Source organism: Podarcis pityusensis, assembly GCF_964106645.2.
Source record: "Podarcis pityusensis genome assembly, chromosome: 10".
NCBI classification, from domain to species: domain Eukaryota; kingdom Metazoa; phylum Chordata; class Lepidosauria; order Squamata; family Lacertidae; genus Podarcis; species Podarcis pityusensis.
The window spans coordinates 37,451,106-37,471,155 of NC_138035.1; the positions used below are offsets into that span (position 1 = coordinate 37,451,106).

The 20,050-nt window shown below is 42.8% G+C and overlaps 1 protein-coding gene and 1 long non-coding RNA gene across 3 annotated transcripts; one reads left to right on the forward strand and one right to left on the reverse strand.

The window, feature by feature from the left end:
* Positions 1–707: 707 nt before the first annotated feature.
* Positions 708–4,775, reverse strand: SOCS2 (suppressor of cytokine signaling 2). 2 transcript variants are annotated; one of them, XM_081022549.1, is made up of 2 exons: positions 4,529–4,775; positions 708–2,937 (listed from the first exon to the last, which is right to left on the reverse strand). In XM_081022549.1, the coding sequence occupies exons 1-2, from the start codon at positions 4,668–4,670 to the stop codon at positions 2,480–2,482; spliced, it is 600 nt and encodes a 199-aa protein (XP_080878675.1). In that variant the 5' UTR covers positions 4,671–4,775; the 3' UTR covers positions 708–2,479. The 2 variants fall into 2 exon arrangements, with proteins under 2 accessions (XP_080878675.1, XP_080878676.1); XM_081022550.1 differs by having other exon boundaries at positions 708–3,577; positions 4,529–4,664.
* A 1,042-nt stretch (positions 4,776–5,817) lies between these two features.
* On the forward strand, positions 5,818–19,465 carry LOC308486159. Its single transcript, XR_013990971.1, has 5 exons — positions 5,818–6,244; positions 6,275–7,661; positions 14,863–14,923; positions 18,882–19,127; positions 19,351–19,465. It is a non-coding gene; the product is annotated as an uncharacterized lncRNA (long non-coding RNA).
* Positions 19,466–20,050: the final 585 nt, after the last annotated feature.

Genomic DNA, 20,050 nt, shown 5'->3' on the forward strand with positions numbered 1-20,050 from the left:
GTAGATTGACAAGACAGGCAAAAGCAATTCGTTCGTCACACAACACATAATGAATTCATGGAATTCAGCTGTAAGCTGCGGTGCTGACCACTAGCTCAGACAGCTCTAATAGACAAGAGCGTAGGTTTACAAATCACTATCAAGCATGATAGGTGGAGCCTTCTGGGTCACCATCAGAACACCACTGAATACCAGATGCTAGGTCACCACTGTGAGGAAAATCTATTTCCTTACTTGTGGACTTCCCAAAGGCAGCTGACAGGCTACTGGGGGGAAATAATATGCTGGAGTACATGGATCTTTGGTCTGATCCAGCAAGACCTGTCTTAAGATTGACCACCCTTCTATTTAACCTCATAGGTGCCAAATTATGAACACTACAACATGTAGCTGTATATGTAGTATATATGTAGTAGTATTTGACTTGTGGGAATTCAGTAACACATTCGGTGCTTTTAAACTTTAATGTTGTTGTGGGAATACACTAGACAAAAACTGTGGAGCACAGAAAGTACACTAGAACTAACACCACTAATCACAATGTTAGTTACCTAATTTTTGAATAACTGTGTACAAAATGTGATATAATGAGATTTCTTTTTGTCACATATTTCTCAATGGAGATGAAGGAAAGCAAGGAATGTTTTTTTAAGCACTGTACAAGATACTTTCCGAATAACCCAAACACATTAAGGACATGCAGCCTCTGCAATTGTTTACTTTATTTAATACAATCTGGAATCTGACAGCTACAGCCTTGAAAACACAATCTTTAGATCACATAAACTTTCTTGCATTTCAAGGAAATAAGAATAAAAAAATTCTACATTGTAGAAGGAAGTTATAATTGCTGCTATCCACGATCAGGCATGGAAACCACAACTGCAAGTCTGCAGTCTAGGCTTATATAAAGTCTCATTCAAGGGAGGCCTATTATAGGCAGTAAGTGGATCTAAAACAAAAAAGGAGTTCTCTGTCACACTAACAAAAACCTTGGTATACTACCCTAATATAAAAATGATCCACTGGGCCCTTGTAAAAGACAGTGAAGGGTTTGCTTTTTCAATTCAGCTTTATTTGAAATAAGGTTCCCTTTTAATTAGATTATTCAATGTAGTACAGTCCCCATACGTTGAAGGGAGATCATTGTAGCTATATACAAGTAAGCAAAGTCCATTAATTCTGGTTCAATGTGATTAGCTGTCTTACAACCTGATCCTAATCACGTCTGCTTAGAAGTCTATTCCATGAACAGTCCAAATGAGACTTGGCTGCAACCCAAGAGCACTTATTTCCGAGCAAAAATGAGTAGGGCTGATCAGAAGGTTTTCATAAGTTATTCAGAATCAGAAAGCATTGCTAGGTCAACATCTGGGGGTAAATATGAGCAAAACTTTGGTGTTATAATGTTGTAAAATATCCACTATGTTCTACAATGTCCCAATTTTCAGCCATAAACTAAAATGAACAAGTTATTAACTGAATGAACAGGCTGCAATTAATGCTGTAAGAAGACAGCATCTTAGGCAGCCTCAAGCTCATCTTAAAATCAGACAGTTAACCCATTCCTTATAGAACTGCCACCCCACCAATAACTTCTGTGCCAGTTGTTTATTTCCATCTGGAAATTTATGTCCCAGTATCTAGGTTCTCCTACAGAAATTCTGAAAAGTTTGGAGTGCCATAAATGCAGTTAGGAAGTCATTTGCTGCATGGGATCCAGATGTTTGCTCTCACCTTAGACCTTTTGGCGAGAAGACACTTGCACCTTCTCAGCTCTCGAACTACAGTATTTTGTCACTGGGAAATGTGAATCTTCCACAAGGTACTGTATCGATCGAGATTGCTATTTGCAATGCGGTTGCACAAGTCTCAAGGACATGCGTTAGGTAACGCCTATGACATCACTGGTGATGAATCATACAAATCCCACCCTTCGTACAGAAGTGATTTTTCAAAGACAGCCACACCACTAACAGAACGCTTGAATTAGTTTGTTGTTGTTGGTAGTACAGGAAGAACGCTCCCATTGGTTCTCAAAAGAGAAAACCAGTCAAATGTGGCAGGGCCAAACAAGATATAGGTTGGTAGACCTGACTTTTAGATGCAGGACTGCCCCAATATAAAGGAGTAGGATTTTAAGAGCCAAAGGAAGGCATGGATGCGGAAGAGGGACAAACCTTTCCTCTGCTTGCATCTCAGCCTCACTGCAACACAGGCACTTTTCTCAATGAGGTTTAAGAGACTGGCCAATCAGGAGAAACAGCAGACATTACTCTGCTGCAAAGTTTTGACTGTGGAGTCCTGAGTTCTGCTACATCACCCCATGCCACTTCCACACATAAAGATTACCTTGGCTATTTTCAGAATGACCTTACACAATACATTTTTTTTGCAGCTGACTGCGCAGGGCTTTTGATTTCATAAAACTGTATTCATATCTTTTTTTTAAAAAAGCGAGGCAGAATAGATGATATATTTATATCCGATATTTATATTCTTTCAAGAATTCCTTCAGTCTTGTTGGCAAAGGAAGTTCCTGGATCTCATTAGTGTATCTGTTTATAGCTACCCTACAGCAGTGCTGTAGAGATGAAGTTGAATGACAGAGAGGTTTATTCAAATACAGGTGGACTGTTCCATTGGAAGGCATTTCAGACGCAGTTCTTCTGTCCTTGCACATAAGAACGTAATATTCAATCAGGTGGACCACACTGTCAAACTGCCGGAGCCTTGACCGAACACAGATAATGGAATCCAGTCGGAATTTGCCATCTTGAAATTCTATGCGTAGGTTGGTAGGTCCGACTGACGTTTTTACTGAAATAGTAAGCAGGTACTCAGAGTGCGAGCTGTCTCTGACCAAGAAAGTCCCTTCAGATGTATCTTGTAATCTCTCCTTGGCTTCTACAACACTCAAGTTACCCCAGTACCATCCTGATAAGAGGAGGAAAACAAAGTTACTCAAGTAGATTCCACTAGAAGGACCCCCACCCATTTCCAGTCACTGCTGAACCAAACACTTACTGGGTGGCCCTGAACAACTCACTGTCTCTCACTCTTAGTGAAAGGGGCCTGTCTCAAGCACAAGAACAATTTTCCTCTGCAGTGTCTCTACCTGAGAATAAGTCCCATTCAACACTGAGGGGCTTACTTGAGTCAGCAGTGTGCACAGAATTGGTCTGCTCAAGTGCTATAATAAGTGACAGAAGTAGTTAATCATGCTAACCTGCAATGCGTCTTATTTGATTAACAGTAACTTTAACCCCAAAGAACCCCAACAAAGTTCTGGTGCCTGAAACTATATGCAGAGAGCACAACAGCAAAGCACAATATAATCTTTACAGATGCAGGCATACTTACAGCCAAAGATTCTTCTTTATCTTGGGCAAAACAAATCAGGGATGGGGAAACCATCCCTTTCACGTAATAACTTCCCACATCTTCAATCTTTTTTTTTAAACTAAAGAGAATATTTTGCTGTCTAGCTTTTGTAGGAAAACTGTTTTCTTTGTTCGCACAAATTCCCATGACAAGGCAGTAAAATTCTAATCACTGCCCTCTTGAAAAGCCTTTCCTGGAAGAAATGTAGGACATAATAAGCTGAAAGACTTTAAGCGAATATTCTGTCCATGTGAGAGATTCTGCTCCATAACTACACTGAACAAATTAAACTGTTTTCTGCTCAAGACACAGTTCTGTTTCCCCAGAAAGTCTCCAGCGACTCTCGATTCACAGAGAAGGCTGCCGAATAAATTAAAAGACAGCCTTTGAGAGGCACCGTTATCCTTGAAGCAATCCTAATACGCGACACCCCGCGAAATACACGTCTGTAACCCGAGGTACCACTGTAATCCACACGTATCCACGCCTCCCAATCCGAAACGTGAAAGCCAACACAAAACGAAGTTGTGGCACACCACTATAGAAGTTTATTTAACGCTTAGAAAGGGAGAGTGTGGATTTTTCGTTTTCTTCTCCTTCGCAAAGCCTCGCCCTGAGATCACTATAGAAGATGGGTGGTTTTCTACCTTGCTCCGCTCGTTATTTTAGGTCGCGAATCCTCGGAACGAAAACCTCGACGCAGCTTTCCAGGGAGCCTCCTCAATGGCAAAGGGGGGAGGAGGGGGACGCATTCAGGCTTGCGGGGTATTTTTGACTCGCATCTCGAGCCAAAGCTCTTGCTCTTCCTCCCCCGACGCGCGGCCCCAGAAGTTGCGCGTCCCATTTCCCGATCCTACAGAACGCGCGCAGATGTCGCGCTCGTCCTCTCGGGAACCCGATCCAGGTCCGCTTTTCCTCCCAGCCCTTCCCACGCTACAGCCCCGAAGGCACCGGCAGGGAAGGAAGCGGGGAGCCCCTCCGGTTCCCACAACCGCACAAGTCCCCCCCCCTTTGTATCTGGCCATTGTCCGGGGAGCGCAGCAAAAGGAGAAACCCCCCAGCCTTTTCCTCTTTGGTCACCCCGGGGCAACCCCGGAGGGACCTTCACCTCGCCAAGGCCACGATTGCTCCTAATCGGACTTACCTGCGAGCCTCAATTCCCGCATGGCGAACTCCAGGCGCTCCTCCTCGGAAGGCTCCGCCGCCACTGCTGCTGCTCCGGCAGCCTCCCACTGGGGCCCAGTCCTGTCGGTGCCATCCGAGGATTCGTCCGAGCGCAGGGTCATTTGGGGGCTCGAGGTTTGGGAGAGGGGGAGGGCGAGCGAGCGAGCTAGGAGCGCCGTGCCCCGGCCCCGAGGCCCCGGCGGCTGCCCCAGCCCATCCGGATCCTGGCCGCCAGCAACCTGCAACCCTGCGGGAGAGAAAAAGAGCCGGTGGCCGCTTAGGAGCGCTCCTGCGGAATCCCGCTAGGCTGGGGCGCCTTGCAGAGCATCCGCTGCAAGGAGAGCGAGCGCAAGAGGTCCTTCCCGCTTCGCCCCGATTTCCTCGCAGGGGAGGCGGCTCTCCCGCCTTTGGGCAAGCACTAGAGAAGGTGGGGAAGGGCCCCTCGCCGGTTTCCACCTGGGCCAGACCCGGGACAGCGCGATCGGGCTCCCTCTGGCTGGCCTCAAGGTGGAGCGCCTTCTCCTCGCTTTCCAGGCAGGCAGGCGCGCGGGCTGCTGTCGAGGAAACACGCGGTGGGCGGCCCCGGGGGCGAGCCGGGGGAGGGGGGACCGCGCGCACTCCAGAAAACTCTTACCTCCGCCTGCAAGCGCCGCATGGATTCCCCGCCCGGCCGCCCCGCTTCCCCCTCCCCGCACTGGCCGAAGGCGCTTGCAGGAGCTCGCCTTTGTTTTGGGAACCCGGGAGGCCAGCGCGCTCAGCCTCGCTTTTGTTGCAAGAGGGAGAAGCGCGCTGCTGGCTGGGCGGAGACGGATCGGCCAGCAGCGGCGGCAGCGGCAGCGGCGGCTCTGTTTCTCTCCAGCCCCCGGCAAGCCTGGCTCTCTCGCAGCGGGGGCAGGCAGGCGAGTGCAGGTTATTCTTCTCTGCAAAGAGCTGTTACTACCAAGGGCAGGAAATCTGCATGTGACGCCGTGACGCCCAGCAAACAATTCCCGGCGGGCTGGAGGGATTTTCTCGCTGGCGCGCGCGCGCACACGCTACCAACCCCGCCGCCGGGTAGGGGGTGAGGGGGTAGGGGAGAGAGGCAGGCATAACGAAGAGGACAGAATGCACGTGGGGAACGCATCAAACACCCCTCCCCCCACCCCGGACTCGCTGCATATTATTTATTTGCTCTGAAGGAATTGGGGCCGGCAGCTTTCGACAAGGGGGGGGGGGTCCTGCATGGCTTCTCAGCTCGACGGCAGCTCGCAAACTTCAAAACAAGGAGGCGCGTCGTCGGGAGCGAAGTGGGTGCTCGGCTCCGCCGCCTCCTTTGCCGCCTTCCTTCGCTCCCTCCCTCCCTTCCTCGAATGGTAAAAATGCAAAGGCCGCTTTCCAAGAACTTTCCAGGAACCGCGTCACGTGACAGCCCGGCTCCTGCGCCTCGGCTTTCAATGGGGCTCGTCTTGCAGCAGCAGCCGCCGCCGCCGCCGCCGCTCCTTTCTCTCTCGCTCTCCTCACAATAGGAGTGGGAGGGAAGTGGTGCGGTTGCAAAAACAAAACATAAGCGCCTGTCGCCCTGAATAACAGCATCGCCCGCCCGCCCGCCCGCCCGCCCCTGAAAAAGGTTTTTTTTTTGCAATCGCTAGGAAGCAGCCATTTCTTCCGACTGACCGGTTGCCAATGGAAAAGAGTCGATGTTGTTGTTGTTGTTGTTGTTGTTTTTGTTGTTGTCGTCGTCAGAGAGATTCTGGTGTCTGTAGCTATTGAAAGAGAACTGACCGGAGAAACGTGCCAGTGGCCCAATGGGTTAGTGCATCTGGCTGTTAACCAGAAGGTTGGTGGTTCGAGACCACCCGGGTATTGCAGAGGGTTGGACTAGATGACTTTGGGAGTCCCTTTCAACTCGGATGATTCTATGAAATGTGTGTCGTACGAAACTGGTTAGGCTGGCTGGAGATATGTGATCTTTCCTTCATCGATGGGAGGTACGCCGAACCTGCGTGTCGATGGCGCGCGAATCTGTTCTGTGTGTACGTGGCAGACGCGTGTACGTACTCTGGTAAGCCACCATTGGCAGCGCAGCTTCGCGTTGTGTGTACACATGCCTTCGCCGAGTACGTGTGTGCGATTGTGACACAGTGATGGGTCGGTGCTTTCCCTTTGAAAGTGTGCAGTGGCCCAGAGGTGCCGGTTTAAGAGGCAACGAAATCACTGTTGATAATGGTCGAATAGGTAATGTGCATTCCTTCAAAATGTGGTAAGCTAGCCGTTTTAGATCTGCTTGTTTCCCCCAGAAGGAATGGGCATGGTGTGCCAATGAGTTTGTACTGGGGAAAATCTATAATCATTTCTAATGATTTATTCCTGTACATTCACTTGTAAATAAATCCTGTTGAACACAGTGGGGCTTCATTCCAAATAAACATAGGATTTGGGTTGCAAAGTGGCAAAGGAAACGACTGATCCATTCTTCTTAGTGAACAAAATGAAATTGCCCCTAAGGGGGGCACTGTGAATAGCCAAGCATTATTCCACCACCTCACCAAGTTTAGTAAAGCTCACGGAATGAAGGCAATTTGTTTCTTTCTTGTTGGAGAATTTCCCCATGTAATTGGCATTGGGCTTGATACTGCATCATATGCATGGACAGTGAAAACAGGTTCCTACAAAAACACCACCACTGTTTCCTTTAAGGATGTGTATAAAAAAAAACCTTTTGGCACCTGCTTGTGGTGGTTTAGAACCTGTAAAAGACAAGAAACCTGTTTTACTAGTTGGTACTGAATGCAGTGAAATATTGTTAATGAGAGTTCTACTCTATACAGTGGTGCCCCGCAAGACGAATGCCTCGCAAGACAAAAAACTCGCTAGACGAAAGGGTTTTGCGTTTTTTGAGCTGCTTCGCAGGACGAATTTCCCTATGGGATTGCTTCGCAAGACGAAAACGTCTTGCAAGTTTGTTTCCTTTTTCATAAAACCGTTAATACCTGGGGTGCATTGCTTGAAGAGGTGCAGTTGCGACTTGACTTCGAGGAGCAACTCATAGAACGCGGTGTGGTAGCCTTTTTTGAGGTTTTTGAAGACTTTGGTGATTTTTGAAGCTTTTCCAAAACTTCTTTTGCAGCCATTTGGTAAGTTAAACTTTTAAAACTTTTTTTGGGGTTTTTGGATTTTGGGTTGGGGTGTTTGGAATTCAAGGACTTGGTGTTGGGGAGAGGTTTGCAAGAATCTGGAAGCTTGTGTGGTTTTTTTCTGCATTTTTATGATTTTTGCGACCATTGGGCCACTCTGCTGTTTTTTTTTAAAAAAAAATCTGGATTTGAATTTCTGTGTGGTGGGTGGCTGGGGGAACAGTTGAGGAGGGGTTTGCAAGAATCTGGAAGCTTGTGTGGTTTTTTTCTGAATTTTTATGATTTTCTGTGACCATTGGGCCACTCTGCTGTTTTTTTAAAAAAATTCTGGATTTGAATTTCTGTGTGGTGGGTGTGACTTTAAAGAGCACTTAATAAACTCTTGTTGTACCAAATTTGGCTTTGTTTGGACTTTTTTTAACCATAGGAACACATTACTTGAATTTCAATGCATTCCTATGGGATTTCGTGCTTCACAAGACGAAAAATTCGCTAGACGAAAAAACTTGCGGAACGAATTAATTTCGTCTTGTGAGGCACCACTGTAAATTACTATTGGCCACTGAATAATCAATCAATCAATCAATCTATAGTAAGATAATGCCTTAGGCACTGAAAATAAAACAATGGTGTGCTTAAAGCTTTTTCTTTAACTTTTGTGGCGGCAGGAAAACAACACAAAAAGTTATTGTGATAGAGATATCGCATTTATGAATGTGTGGCATGTTATCCCAAGGAAGCCCCAGTCATGTTTATGTGGAATTTGGTCCTAGTGAGATTATTACTATTTATTATTTATTAAATTTTTATATAGCACTGTATCTGTAGATCTTAGGGCGGTTCACAACATAAAAGATGAAAGATACTCTCTCCCAAGTGAAGTGTGTGTAGAATTGCAGCCTTAAACTGCAGCTCTGAATGGTTGTAAATACAGGGTTCAGACTTAGGGCCACGTCATACATTAAGCATTTGGTTCCACTGTATATTTTTTAAATAGAAAATCCAGAGTGTTCGCCATGCTTTACATCTTTTCCTCCTCAGGCTGGCAGGAGGGTGAACCCCATGTAATGCTAGCCTTGAATTACATTTGACTTTTTATTTTACTTAGAAAGCATAAACCCTACCCTTTCCGTGCAATTTAAATTACGTAAACAATTACAAATAAAGAAGCCCCATGGAGGAAGTAAAACAGCATAACAGTGGGAACATCTTAATCCATCAACATAAAACCCATCTGCTGCAAGACAGTTTGTTAAATGGAAATACAAAAACAAAATCTCTTCACGTTTCTTACTAAAGCTGAGAAAATAATGAAAGAAGTGGGCTTATATCTTTTAAAAATGCAGCACCCAGGCTAATTTTGGGATTTAGGGCCATATAATGCCAATTCTGTGTGAGCTCCTCTGATCTGCATTTGGTTCCTATGCAAGGGGCTGGTTCTTAACTTCGCAATTCAGTACTTTCCATGTTTCCTTAGAAGTCCCACTGTCTTTGAGAGGTTTACTCCCTAATTAAAAGTGTTTATGATTGCACCCTTAAAACTCTTAGTGATCTGGGACTAGGGTACTTGAGGAAGAGTGTCTTTTTTCATGTGTACTTGCCTCCTTAGAGTGCTATTGCCTATCACTGTTAGTGGCTCTCTGAGAGGAATGGCTCTCAGGTTGTTTGAGCCAATGGCCCCAAAAAAGACCATTTACCAGATTTTAGGACTGTGACTCCTTTAAATGGGCTTCAGAGACTTGTTCAGTTTGATAGGCATTTTATGGTTTATAAATAATTTTTATGGTTTAAATACCTGATCGGTTTTCTTCCATTCCCACTTATTTTCTTCAGATAGGTTTGTTATTTTTAGATTGTATTCTGCTTTCATTTTTGTTCCCCTTTTTGAATTGTTATGTTGAAAAGGCAAGTTTCCTAGATAAGTAAGTAAAATATTTATGTGTGCTTCAAACTACGTTGTATCTGTCTGTTGTAAGCAATTGTTATGAATAGGGAGGACTTTGATTCCCCCTACGTTTACTTCAAATAATTGGGGTTTGCTTCTGGCTAAGGCCACGGTTCTTGGCTTACTTTCCAGGAAGCAATTCCCATTGGAACTTGTTTCCAAGTAAACATGCTCAGGATCTGGTTTATATGGGTTTTTAAAATTTGTAGGTGTTAATTCATTTCCTGAACACATCATGTAGAGAGTAATATGTAACTGGCTATTTGTCCAGTGCAAGACGGGTATGGTGGCAAAGTAGAAAACGGCATTGTAGATTTCCATGTTTCTAATTCTAATGCTATATTAAAAACTCTTGCTTTTGACTGAGTTGAGAAAAGTAATTTGCAAGCATATCTCTTTAGAGCACTTTGTCCCATGAGTACATTATTTCTAGCACTAGCTGGTTAAAAGTACATTTTCAGTGCATTGGATTCCTATTTACTTCTTTGTTGCCTTCAGATTTGGGCTCCAATCCTGTGCCTAGTTCCTTGTGAACCATGAACTTATTTAATGAGCTTACCTTGTGAACTCTGAGCTTACCTCTGAGTAAATTGCATAGGACTAAGCATGATTATCAAATTATGTGTAGTAAACACTTTCTGAGATATATCCACATGTTAAAACTTGTTGCTAATTAAGTATACAATTATGAGACGGATATACCTTATAGTTAAGCTATAATTTATTGACTAGTTCAGAAACATTAGTTTCCCTTCTGGGGGACAACAACTCTGTAAATATTCCTAAGGCACTGCCTACATTTTTGGTTTGTCCTGTACGTACTAGAATTAATGTCAGCAGAACAGGTCCGTGGGTGTTTTTAAAAATTCAGAGCACAGTTGGGAACAAATCTGTTGTGGAAGACAGTTTCATTTAATATGGCCTAGTTTTAGACTTGAAAAATTTCCTTAAGCCCATCTGATTCATCCTGAAAAAATTCTGCAATGTATTCCGAGACAAATACGTCCTTATTAAGTATTTGTGGTATGTGACTTCATCCAGTTTTTGTTTGTTAATTTTTTTAAAGATATAAACAGCATCTTTAGACTTTCTCTGCTGCTAAATTGCTTTCTCATGATCCTTTGTTTGAATTTTCAAGAAACCTTTTCAGCTTCCTGCTGAAAAGAGAAATATAGGGTCACTAAAAAAGGATTTCCAAAGGGTTATGGGGTAAGCAATAATATAAAAATACAGAGGAAGTTATTCTCCCTCAGATTTAATTTTTTAAAAAAGACTCATTAGGGTTCTTGTACTTGGCAAGTAGATTAATTAATTACCTATTATTTTATTATGTTCTACCTCCAAGGAACTCAGGGAGTCTCCCAAGGTTCTCACTTTTTTGGCCTACCATGCATAAGGTAGGTTAGGCTGGGAGAGAGTGTGATTGGCCCAAGGTCAGCTGGGGAACTTCAAGACCAATTGGAGATTTGATTCTAGAGCAGTACATATTCCAGTACCCTAACCACTGCTTTATGGGATCTTGCAGTATTTAATTGAGAACAGAATCTGCTTTTCCCCTCTGCAGCGACTGTAGTACTGAAATGCAGAGAACAGAAAGCCTCCCTCTGGAGTAATAGCAGCTGGTGGGTCCCGTTGTTGATATTTTCATATTTAGCAGGATTGTGTGGCAGTGCTTTCAATACTTGTGTCTTGGGCTAGTATTTTAATATGTCACAGTATTTTTTCAAAACTTTTTGAGTTATCCCTCTTCTTTTCCCCTGCTGTCCTCACTTCCAAATTGAACCTGAATACCGGAAAATTCAGGACAGATAAAATCAACACAGCATGTAGTTGATGGGATTCACTCCCACAAGATATAGTGATGGACACTAACATGGATGGCTTTAAAAGAGAATTAGATAAATTCATGGAGGATAAGGCTGTCAATGACTACTAGAAAGAGGGCTATGTTCTACCTCCACTGTCAGAGGCAGTATACATATGAACACTATGGCAATCAAATAGGGAAAACTGCTGCTGCACTCAGGTCCTGCTTAGGGGCTTTATACAAGCATCTTCGTGGCCCCTTTGAGGACAACGATACTGGACTAGATGGGCCTTTGGCCTGATCTACCTGTATTCTTATGTAAACCTCAAAAAGTGGGGAAATGAAGATTTTTTTGCTAGTAAGATGTAATCTAATTTTCTGTAAGAAATTTGGTACGAAAATGAAGGAAGTGATGGCAGTGTTTCAATAAGAAATCATTTGGTATCTTAAATATGAATTTGGGGGGACATGACTGCCATACTGTGCATACTTACCTGGGAGTAAGCTCTATTGAACTCAGTGATGCTGACTTCTGAATGCATTGGCTCAACCAGTAAAATACATTAAACTATATCAAAGGTTTTTCATCAGCCAGCTGAAATGTAACCTTTGTCTTTTGTTTGGAAATACAAGCGATATTAAAAAAAAAAGTGGTATCATTTAAATAGGGAACCTGAAGTTGGAATCCCTACCAAAGAAAAAAAAAGTGTGCAACCTGATTATTTCCCCGACTTCCTCATTTGTTTCTGTTTCTTTATTGATCCTAGACCAGGGTGGATTTGATTTAAATCAAATCAATTTAAATCACGATTTAAATCACTAGTCAGTAAGACTTGATTTAAATCTTTTTTTTTTTTTTAACAGAAAGACTCATTATTGCTGGTATAATCTTAATATTTACAACCAGATGAAGGTTTCGTTTTTGGAATAAAAAATTTATAAAAATAATAGATTTTTTAAAAAAAAATCACTGCTTTTTATCCACCCTGTCCTAGACCCTTCCAGATTAGAAAACAACTTTCAGTTCTGACATTTCTCAGTGACCGCAAGAATTGTAGACTGAAAGTGAATCAAGCTCCACCTTCCATTCTCCCAGTCTTGTTTTTAACCTGAGTTCTTGGCTTCAGTTTATTAACGTAGATAAGACAACAAGCATTTTCTAACCTACAGAGAGACTGGTTTGATTCCCTCCCTCTCCACACCTTCTGAAGGGTGTGGCCAGTGCTGCAAGGGCCCTGGTGAGTGATTTGATGGAAGCCTGGCTGCAAACTTAACCACACTTGCTAGGGCAGGGGGTCTCAATTTGGGGGGGGGGCTGGGGCACATTTGGAAATCCAATAAGCTGTAGACACGGCAAAATACCCATCTGGCAGAGGAAGAAAAAACAGTAATTCTCAGAATCGCACACATACGCCAATAAAAAGAAAACAAACCCGTAAGCCAAACACATGTGTACCCGAAACAAATATACACAGACCCATAACAAAATAGGTGATTTCCCAACCCCCAAAGCAAAAAACAAACAAAAAAAAACCACCCTTGGTGAGTACCAAGAGGTGTGCCTGAGGGGGCCACATTGAACTCAAGCTTTCTTCTGAATAAATTTGGTTAGGATTGTACTGTCAAACTGGTAAACGCCTTCTAGCAATGAGTTACAGACTGGATGAGAGTAAAAGCTTAAAACACGTTTCCTCTTGTGCCCCAAATTGAAATTTGCCCTGCTCGTTGCAAAAATGAAGATTCGGAGAACAGGGTTACATTCAATAAGTTATGGGAAGGTGTAATATGTTTTCTGACAAATGGAAGACAATGTTACATAATTAACAGTGTGTTGAATTTGGACTACAGGGAACCAGAGTTGAGATCCTTGAGAGGGAGAAAACAAAGCAACACATAAATGCAGTGCTTTTTTTTTCTAAAATAAAAATGTTTAGGGGTACTCTCATTTTCCTACTCTCATTGAAATACTGCCCCTCAATGAGGCCAAACTTAGATTCACAAAATGTTTAGGGGTATGCATATCCCTGCGTACCCCATGAAAAAAGCACTGCACAAATGCAAACTTTTTCCGACTCCTTACTGAAAAGAGAATATGCATTCTTGTACTTGAGACCCTTTTTTACTGCAGTATTGCTGAGGCTCTTCACATATTTTCTCACTTAAGCAAGAATTTCTTTCTAACCAAAGTGGCATAGCAGAATATGACAAATAACATGACAACTTTACTGTTTTTCCTGAAAAAAAGTATGCCAATTAAATTGAACACATGAATTTGCCTTATACTGAAGGCCAGACTAGATGCAATATTTAAAAATACATCTTTGCATTAACATGCAAATTGTAAAAAATGCAAATAGAAGGGCTGATAATTGGGATCATCGTAGGCATAGCAGTTGCAGGGTGTGAGTCTAACCCGTTCCTCCCCTGCTGTGGTCCTAACAAAAAATTATCCTGCAACATTACCGTTTCCAATGTGCTTGTAGTATTTATTTTCCTGCTGTATTTTGAACTCTCTGGATACTCTTCATTAAGCAATTCTCAATCTGTTTCCCCACCTTAAAAGAATTCTTTATTCATAACTACAAATTTAACGCACAAGTTTGTTGTGAAACAGAAAGCAACTAACTCTATGCCTATCTATCACACGGATGAAAGATGGGGTTCCCAGACTATGGCTGCATTTGTTTATATCTGGAATTATTTCCAGAATTATTTCCAGCCTTGACCTGGCCATTGAAATCTTACGTTTGCCTAAAAATTGGATATTATGGGGTGGGGAAATTTTATGTTCGTGTTTGCTTTAGTACATATTGGCTTAAGGTTATTATGTATATCTGATGGTTTGACGAAAACTAGTTTTTTTGTGTTTTTAAAGAAATCAGCAATTCTGAGAATTCAGGCAGAAAATGAGTAATTCTGAGAATTCAGGAAGTGTGCTGCATGTCACGCCTTCCTCCATTTGAGCCAACACAGACTTTGAGACTCGGATCCCAACAGGTTTTACATAATGGCACCCATGCAAGTCTAGCTCTGTGTGCCAGTGTCAACTATTATGTTGGGGTGGGAGGAAGTATTCCTGCCTGCCTTCCACATGCTGCTTTCTTTGGTCTTGGAAGAAAAACTCGCACTTGGATTTCAACATAGTATTTCTCTCCTTCCTGGTTTCAGTTCAGAGTTAGCATAGGAAGACCTGTTTTCTAGCCCTGCCACAGGATGGGCTCTTCTCCAATTAGAACATCGGGAATGCTTGGCAAGAATAAACTTCAGGAATACTTGGCTGCGTTTTCATTTTACAACAGAAGTACAGACTAGGGATGACAGTATCTTACTCAGTCTTTAAAGGTGATGGTCCAGTTGGAGGAGTTGCCTCTTCCTTAACAACCGTTTTGGGGTGATCCCAGACACCTGCTAGGCAAGAATTTGAATCCACACCTTTTTATTTTGCTCAGGGCTGGGACATGGTTGAAGAATATGAAGAAGTGGAAACCTACAAGGAATTGTTGGAGGCAGGTGAGAGAAATTACTAGTTTGGTTCCTTATGGAATTTATGCCATACTCTTCAAAAGGTGAAGCTTGCAATAAAACAAAAGCATTGAAATTCTATCTTCTGTTTTAATTTATTGAGTTTATTAGCTCTAATCCAGTCCATTACCCAGGAACAATTTATATGTGCATTAAATTTTGTTACCTGCCTAATAGTGTGCTTCTGTAGAACCAATTGAAAAGACAGTGGTATTTTTGCTTAATTTCTGCACCTGCTAATTATAATGTACAACAGATTAAGGTTTATTACACCTGCTCCACCCACTTAACAATAAACAAACAATCTAGCCTCTAGATGGGGAAACAGGAATATCAGGTTTAAGCTTGCTGATGGCTGCAAAGCATTTTAGATGCAATTAAGATAATAAAATTGTGAGGGAAACCTGTTGAGGCCTTTGTACTCCTGACTGCAATCTGGTGAATGAAGAAGGACTGCTTGTTGCTATCTAATTCATTTAACCTAACTAAAATGAGAGAGTGAAACCAACATTTTGGTAAGGACAACTGAATTTGTAGAAAACTAAGGAACTGCCATCAGTGATTGTGTCATTTTATCATATTTACTTGGAAGACCCACTGAGTCAGTTTAACTTATTCCCAAATAAGTATGCATTGGATTTCAGCCTTTTAGCCCTGTCCCACACAAAAAGCAGGCAAAGCCAAGAGACCCTAGGACAGTGAGAATGCAGAGTGTGTACCTCTGCGGTACCCGGAATTGGTTTGTGGTCTTGTGTTCTTCAGAAAAGAAATACAATTTTTATTCACGGATGCTTTCAACGCATATACAATTAGATTACATGGCACCCACCCCCAACGTATTCCCATGTTAGTGTAACACAATGCAAACAACATTTAAGTATCCCTAAAATCTTGAAAGACCTATACCAGTGAGACTGCATTTCTGCTTTTTGTGTGTGCGATGGATTGCTGTTCATTATTAATGCAGTGGTACCTCGGGTTACATATGCTTCAGGTTACAGACTCCGCTAACCCAGAAATAGTACCTCGGGTTAAGAACTTTGCTTCAGGATGAGAACAGAAATCGTGCTCCAGTGGCGCAGCGGCAGTGGGAGGCCCCATTAGCTAAAGTGGTGCTTCAGGTTAAGAACAGTTTCAGGTTAAGAACGGACCTCCGGAACGAATTAAGTACTTAACCCAAGGTACCACTGTATTGCACATTAAAACTTCAAATATAAAATCCAAACACTTAGTCCATGCACAGGGATTACGTAAGTGCTATGTTTGTGGTTAAGTAGCAATCTACTATCTAAAATATAACTTTGTTTTAGGTATTCTATCGTTAGCTTATTCATGAAAGCAACAGCGAATGAGCAAGCAGTGTTCCCAAATATATGAACAAGGCAATGAAATGGTTCAAGATGTTATACTGCAGATATATGCAGTGGCCTCTCTCTGTGGTTTTTGTATAATGAAAAGCAGCAGAGAGAGCCTGGAACCAGAGGGTGGTATTCAATTAAGTTCTACTCAACAGTATACCCACTGAAATTAATGAACCTGCCTTAATTAAGCCAATTAATGTTATTTATTTATTTAGTGCATTTCTATCCCATCTTTTCCTCCATGGGGCTCAAAGTGGCATATATAGTTATCATGCCCCTCATTTAATCCTCACAACCACCCTGTGAGGTAGCTTAGGCTGAGAGATGGTGACTGGCCCATGGTCACCCAGTGAGCTTCATGGCCAAGCAGGGAATTGAACCCTGGTCTCCCAGGTCCTAGTCGGACTCTCTAACCACTGCACCACCACTGAAAAGATAAAGTTAGTTGAATACCATCAAGAGATTCAAGAGAAATGCTTAACTCTTTCTTCTCCAGCCATTATCTTGCTCAGTCACTCCCCAAGCTGCTTTCCCACTGCTGGAGAATAAAGGCACAGCTCATTTGAGGATATATATATATGTGTGTGTGTGTGTGTGTGTGTAGGGACGTAGGTGTCACTGTGTGTTAAACCACAGAGCCTAGGACTTGCCGATCAGAAGGTTGGCAGTTCGAATCCCTGCGACGGGGTGAGCTCCCGTTGCTCGGTCCCTGCTCTTGCCAACCTAGCAGTTTGAAAGCACATCAAAGTGAAAGTAGATAAATAGGTACTGCTCCAGCGGGAAGGTAAATGGCGTTTCCATGCCCTGCTCTGGTTTGCCAGAAGCGGCTTAGTCATGCTGGCCACATGACCTGGAAGCTGTACACTGGCTCCCTCGGCCAATAAAGCGAGATGAGTGCCGCAACCCCAGAGTCGGCCACAACTGGACCTAATGGTCAGGGTCCCTTGACCTTTACCCAGTGGGCAAGGTAAGTTGCAGTTGGTTGGGAAGAGGTTTGCACTCCTTTTGTCTGCTTGTTTTAAAAATCTTCCACTCACCCCTTTTTGTAGTTTCTAAATGATTGGGTGTTTTAAGCACATTTAACTGCTGCCATTGCATTTCATTTGATCCTTACAGCTTTGGGGGGAAGTGAGCAATTCTCTGTGTCAGAAAGGCTTCTTCCACATATTTAAAAGTTAAGATCTGTTTGAAGAATGAAAACACTACTGTAGTAAGCTAAAGGAATGAGAGTACTGTACACATAAAGCCTCACATTAACTGGAAATATCAGCATAACTGAGTACATGTGCAAATCATAGGGGCGGTAGGCCTTCTATCTGCAGTAGCCAGAGAGCAGGGGCTTTTGCAAACCCTAACAAAGTGTTTTGCTGTGTGCGCGGGGAACAATAGTCTGATGTTCCTGGGGCAGACCATAATTATCTGCCCGCCTCCGCTGTAGCCAATACACTCATGGAGATGTTTGGTACTGTTGACTGAAGCATCTCAACACTCAATGCACTTTACATATCCAATTAGTGAAGAGCTTGGAGCCCTCTTCTGTTCATAACTGAAATAAGAACAGCCACAAAATCTGTCTTTCTGCTGTGGGCTGAAATATTTCCTGCTGTCAGTAAAAATACACATTGCTGGATTGAAATGTTCAAGGCTGGTTGTGTACCAGTTAGAAACACTTTCACCAACTCTCAGGGTTCACATTTTTCATAAGCAAGCACTCTCAACTCATTGAATAATGCTTTTTCTAGATGGAAAAGGCACATAAATACCACAAGCTCATCCCAAGGTAGTTTAATATAAATGTACATTGCTGGTGCTCTATAGCAAATAACAATGGCAAGACCAGTTTTGATTTATTACCATTTGCATGGCTGTAAGGGACTACCTTGTGGTGGCTTATTAGCATAGCAGTGGCTTTCAGCTTCTTTTAGTTTCCTTTACTGAAGCTCCTTAAGTTTCTTGCTGCCCATTTTTTTATTTGTAGCCATACACGGCTTCTCAGGATTTATGAGTATTGTACACAAGTGGCAAATGATACTCTGTCACTGCAGAATCTGGTGTCACTTTGATGCACTCTGGAAAAGAGAGGCCTAGCTCATTAACAGCACAATCCTATGTGTCTACTCAGGAGCAAATCTAATGTAATACAATTGGGCTTATCGCCAAGTTAACATGTATAGCATTACACATATGTTCTTGGCCACTTCAAAGTTACTTTAAAACAGCTTGTAAATGTCTTTGGATTCATCTTGCTTGTTAAATTGAACTTCTGTAAATAATAAGAGTATTAACATGTGCCCTATTTTTATCTTTGCATCACCTCCTGCCACTCTTGACATGCAAACGAAGAGAGGGGAGCTGTTCAGTTCTTCCCCTTCCTTTCAGAGAATCAAGACAAACACATAGTTGCACTTAGGTACCCTTGTGCCAAATCATTCAGAAAAGTGTAAAACGATCCAGTATTATAGTTCCTTACAAACTGCTTAACTTTCCTGGTGTACCCCACTCACGTTTCAAATTTTCCTCAAATTGTTGATAATGTCTTCAAGTCTTCATTTTACTTCTCTCTCTACCCCCGCCCCCCATTCTAGTACAGTGGTACTTCGGTTCTCGAACAGCTTAGTTCAGGAACAACTTGGAACCCGAACGCTCCAAAACCGGAAATAGGTGTTCTGGTTATCAAACTTTTTTCGGAAGCTGAACGTGCCCTGATTCGGCTTCCACTGCCGGGGGAAAAAGGCGCCCACTATGGGAGGCCTAGCAGGCTGCACCACAGCCCCAAATCCCCACGAGGAACACTTACCTAACCAACAGCGAAGTCCAGTGATGAACTCCAGGTAAGAAAACATAGCACCAGCCCTTTGCCGGCCCTCACCCCACTCCCAGCTGGTAGCAAGGGGGGGGGTGGCACCTTGCCAGGTAAGCCTACCCACTCAATGGGAGGGGGTGAGTGGAAAATTTTGGAATTCTGCCTTGTTCCTTTGTTTTTGAGAGTCTGTCTTTTGCCTTTGTCTCTGCCTTGCTCCTTCATTTTGGGGACTTTTGGGGGACTCTGCCTAGTGCCTTCGTTTTGGGCAATGTGGAACCCAGGTCATCTACTGATTGTGTGACTGCGGAAATGGATAAAAGCCCCCCACCCAAACAATGACTATCATCAGTGCAGGTAAGAAAAAAAAAACAATTTTAATGTTTATCATCTACGATATTGTCTTATTTATTTTATAGTACAGTATATTTATTGTCTTCATTTTATGGATCAATGGTCCCATTAGAAAGTAAAATTTATGTTAAATTGCTGTTTTAGGGGTTGTTTTTAAAAGCCTGGAACGGATTAATCCATTTTGCATTACTTTCTGTGGGAAAGTGCACCTTGGTTTTGGAACGCTTTGGTTTTGGAACGGACTTCTGGAATGGATTAAGTTTGAGAACCAAGGTACCACAGTATGTAGTTAAATTATAGGGAAGTAAAGCTGAGGTCTTGTCTAGGAGTGCCCTCTGCTGGTTGAGATTGCAATGTGTAATGGTCACATCTATAATCAGGAGTGGTTACAGAATAGATTCATTTGTAAAACCAAAAAGAAAATGCCACTATCATGACATTGATCTGCTCCCATTTTAATATTCCTTTCCTTTCCAAACACTTAACTGAAATAACGTATTTTGTCTTTTGTAATTTTAGTGCTCTGGGTAACTTGATTCTTTTTTTCTTCCAAAAGGGTGCAAAACCATTTCCTCTGGTTTAATGTTGCTATTTTAGTAG

Excerpts from the sequence above, each read along its gene's own strand:
- SOCS2 (XM_081022549.1), bottom strand. The coding sequence starts at position 4,670 with ATGACCCTGCGCTCGGACGAATCCTCGGATGGCACCGACAGGACTGGG. Across the intron at positions 2,938-4,528 it reads GCGGGAATTGAGGCTCGCAG|GATGGTACTGGGGTAACTTG; the intron begins GTAAGTCCGATT and ends TCCTCTTATCAG.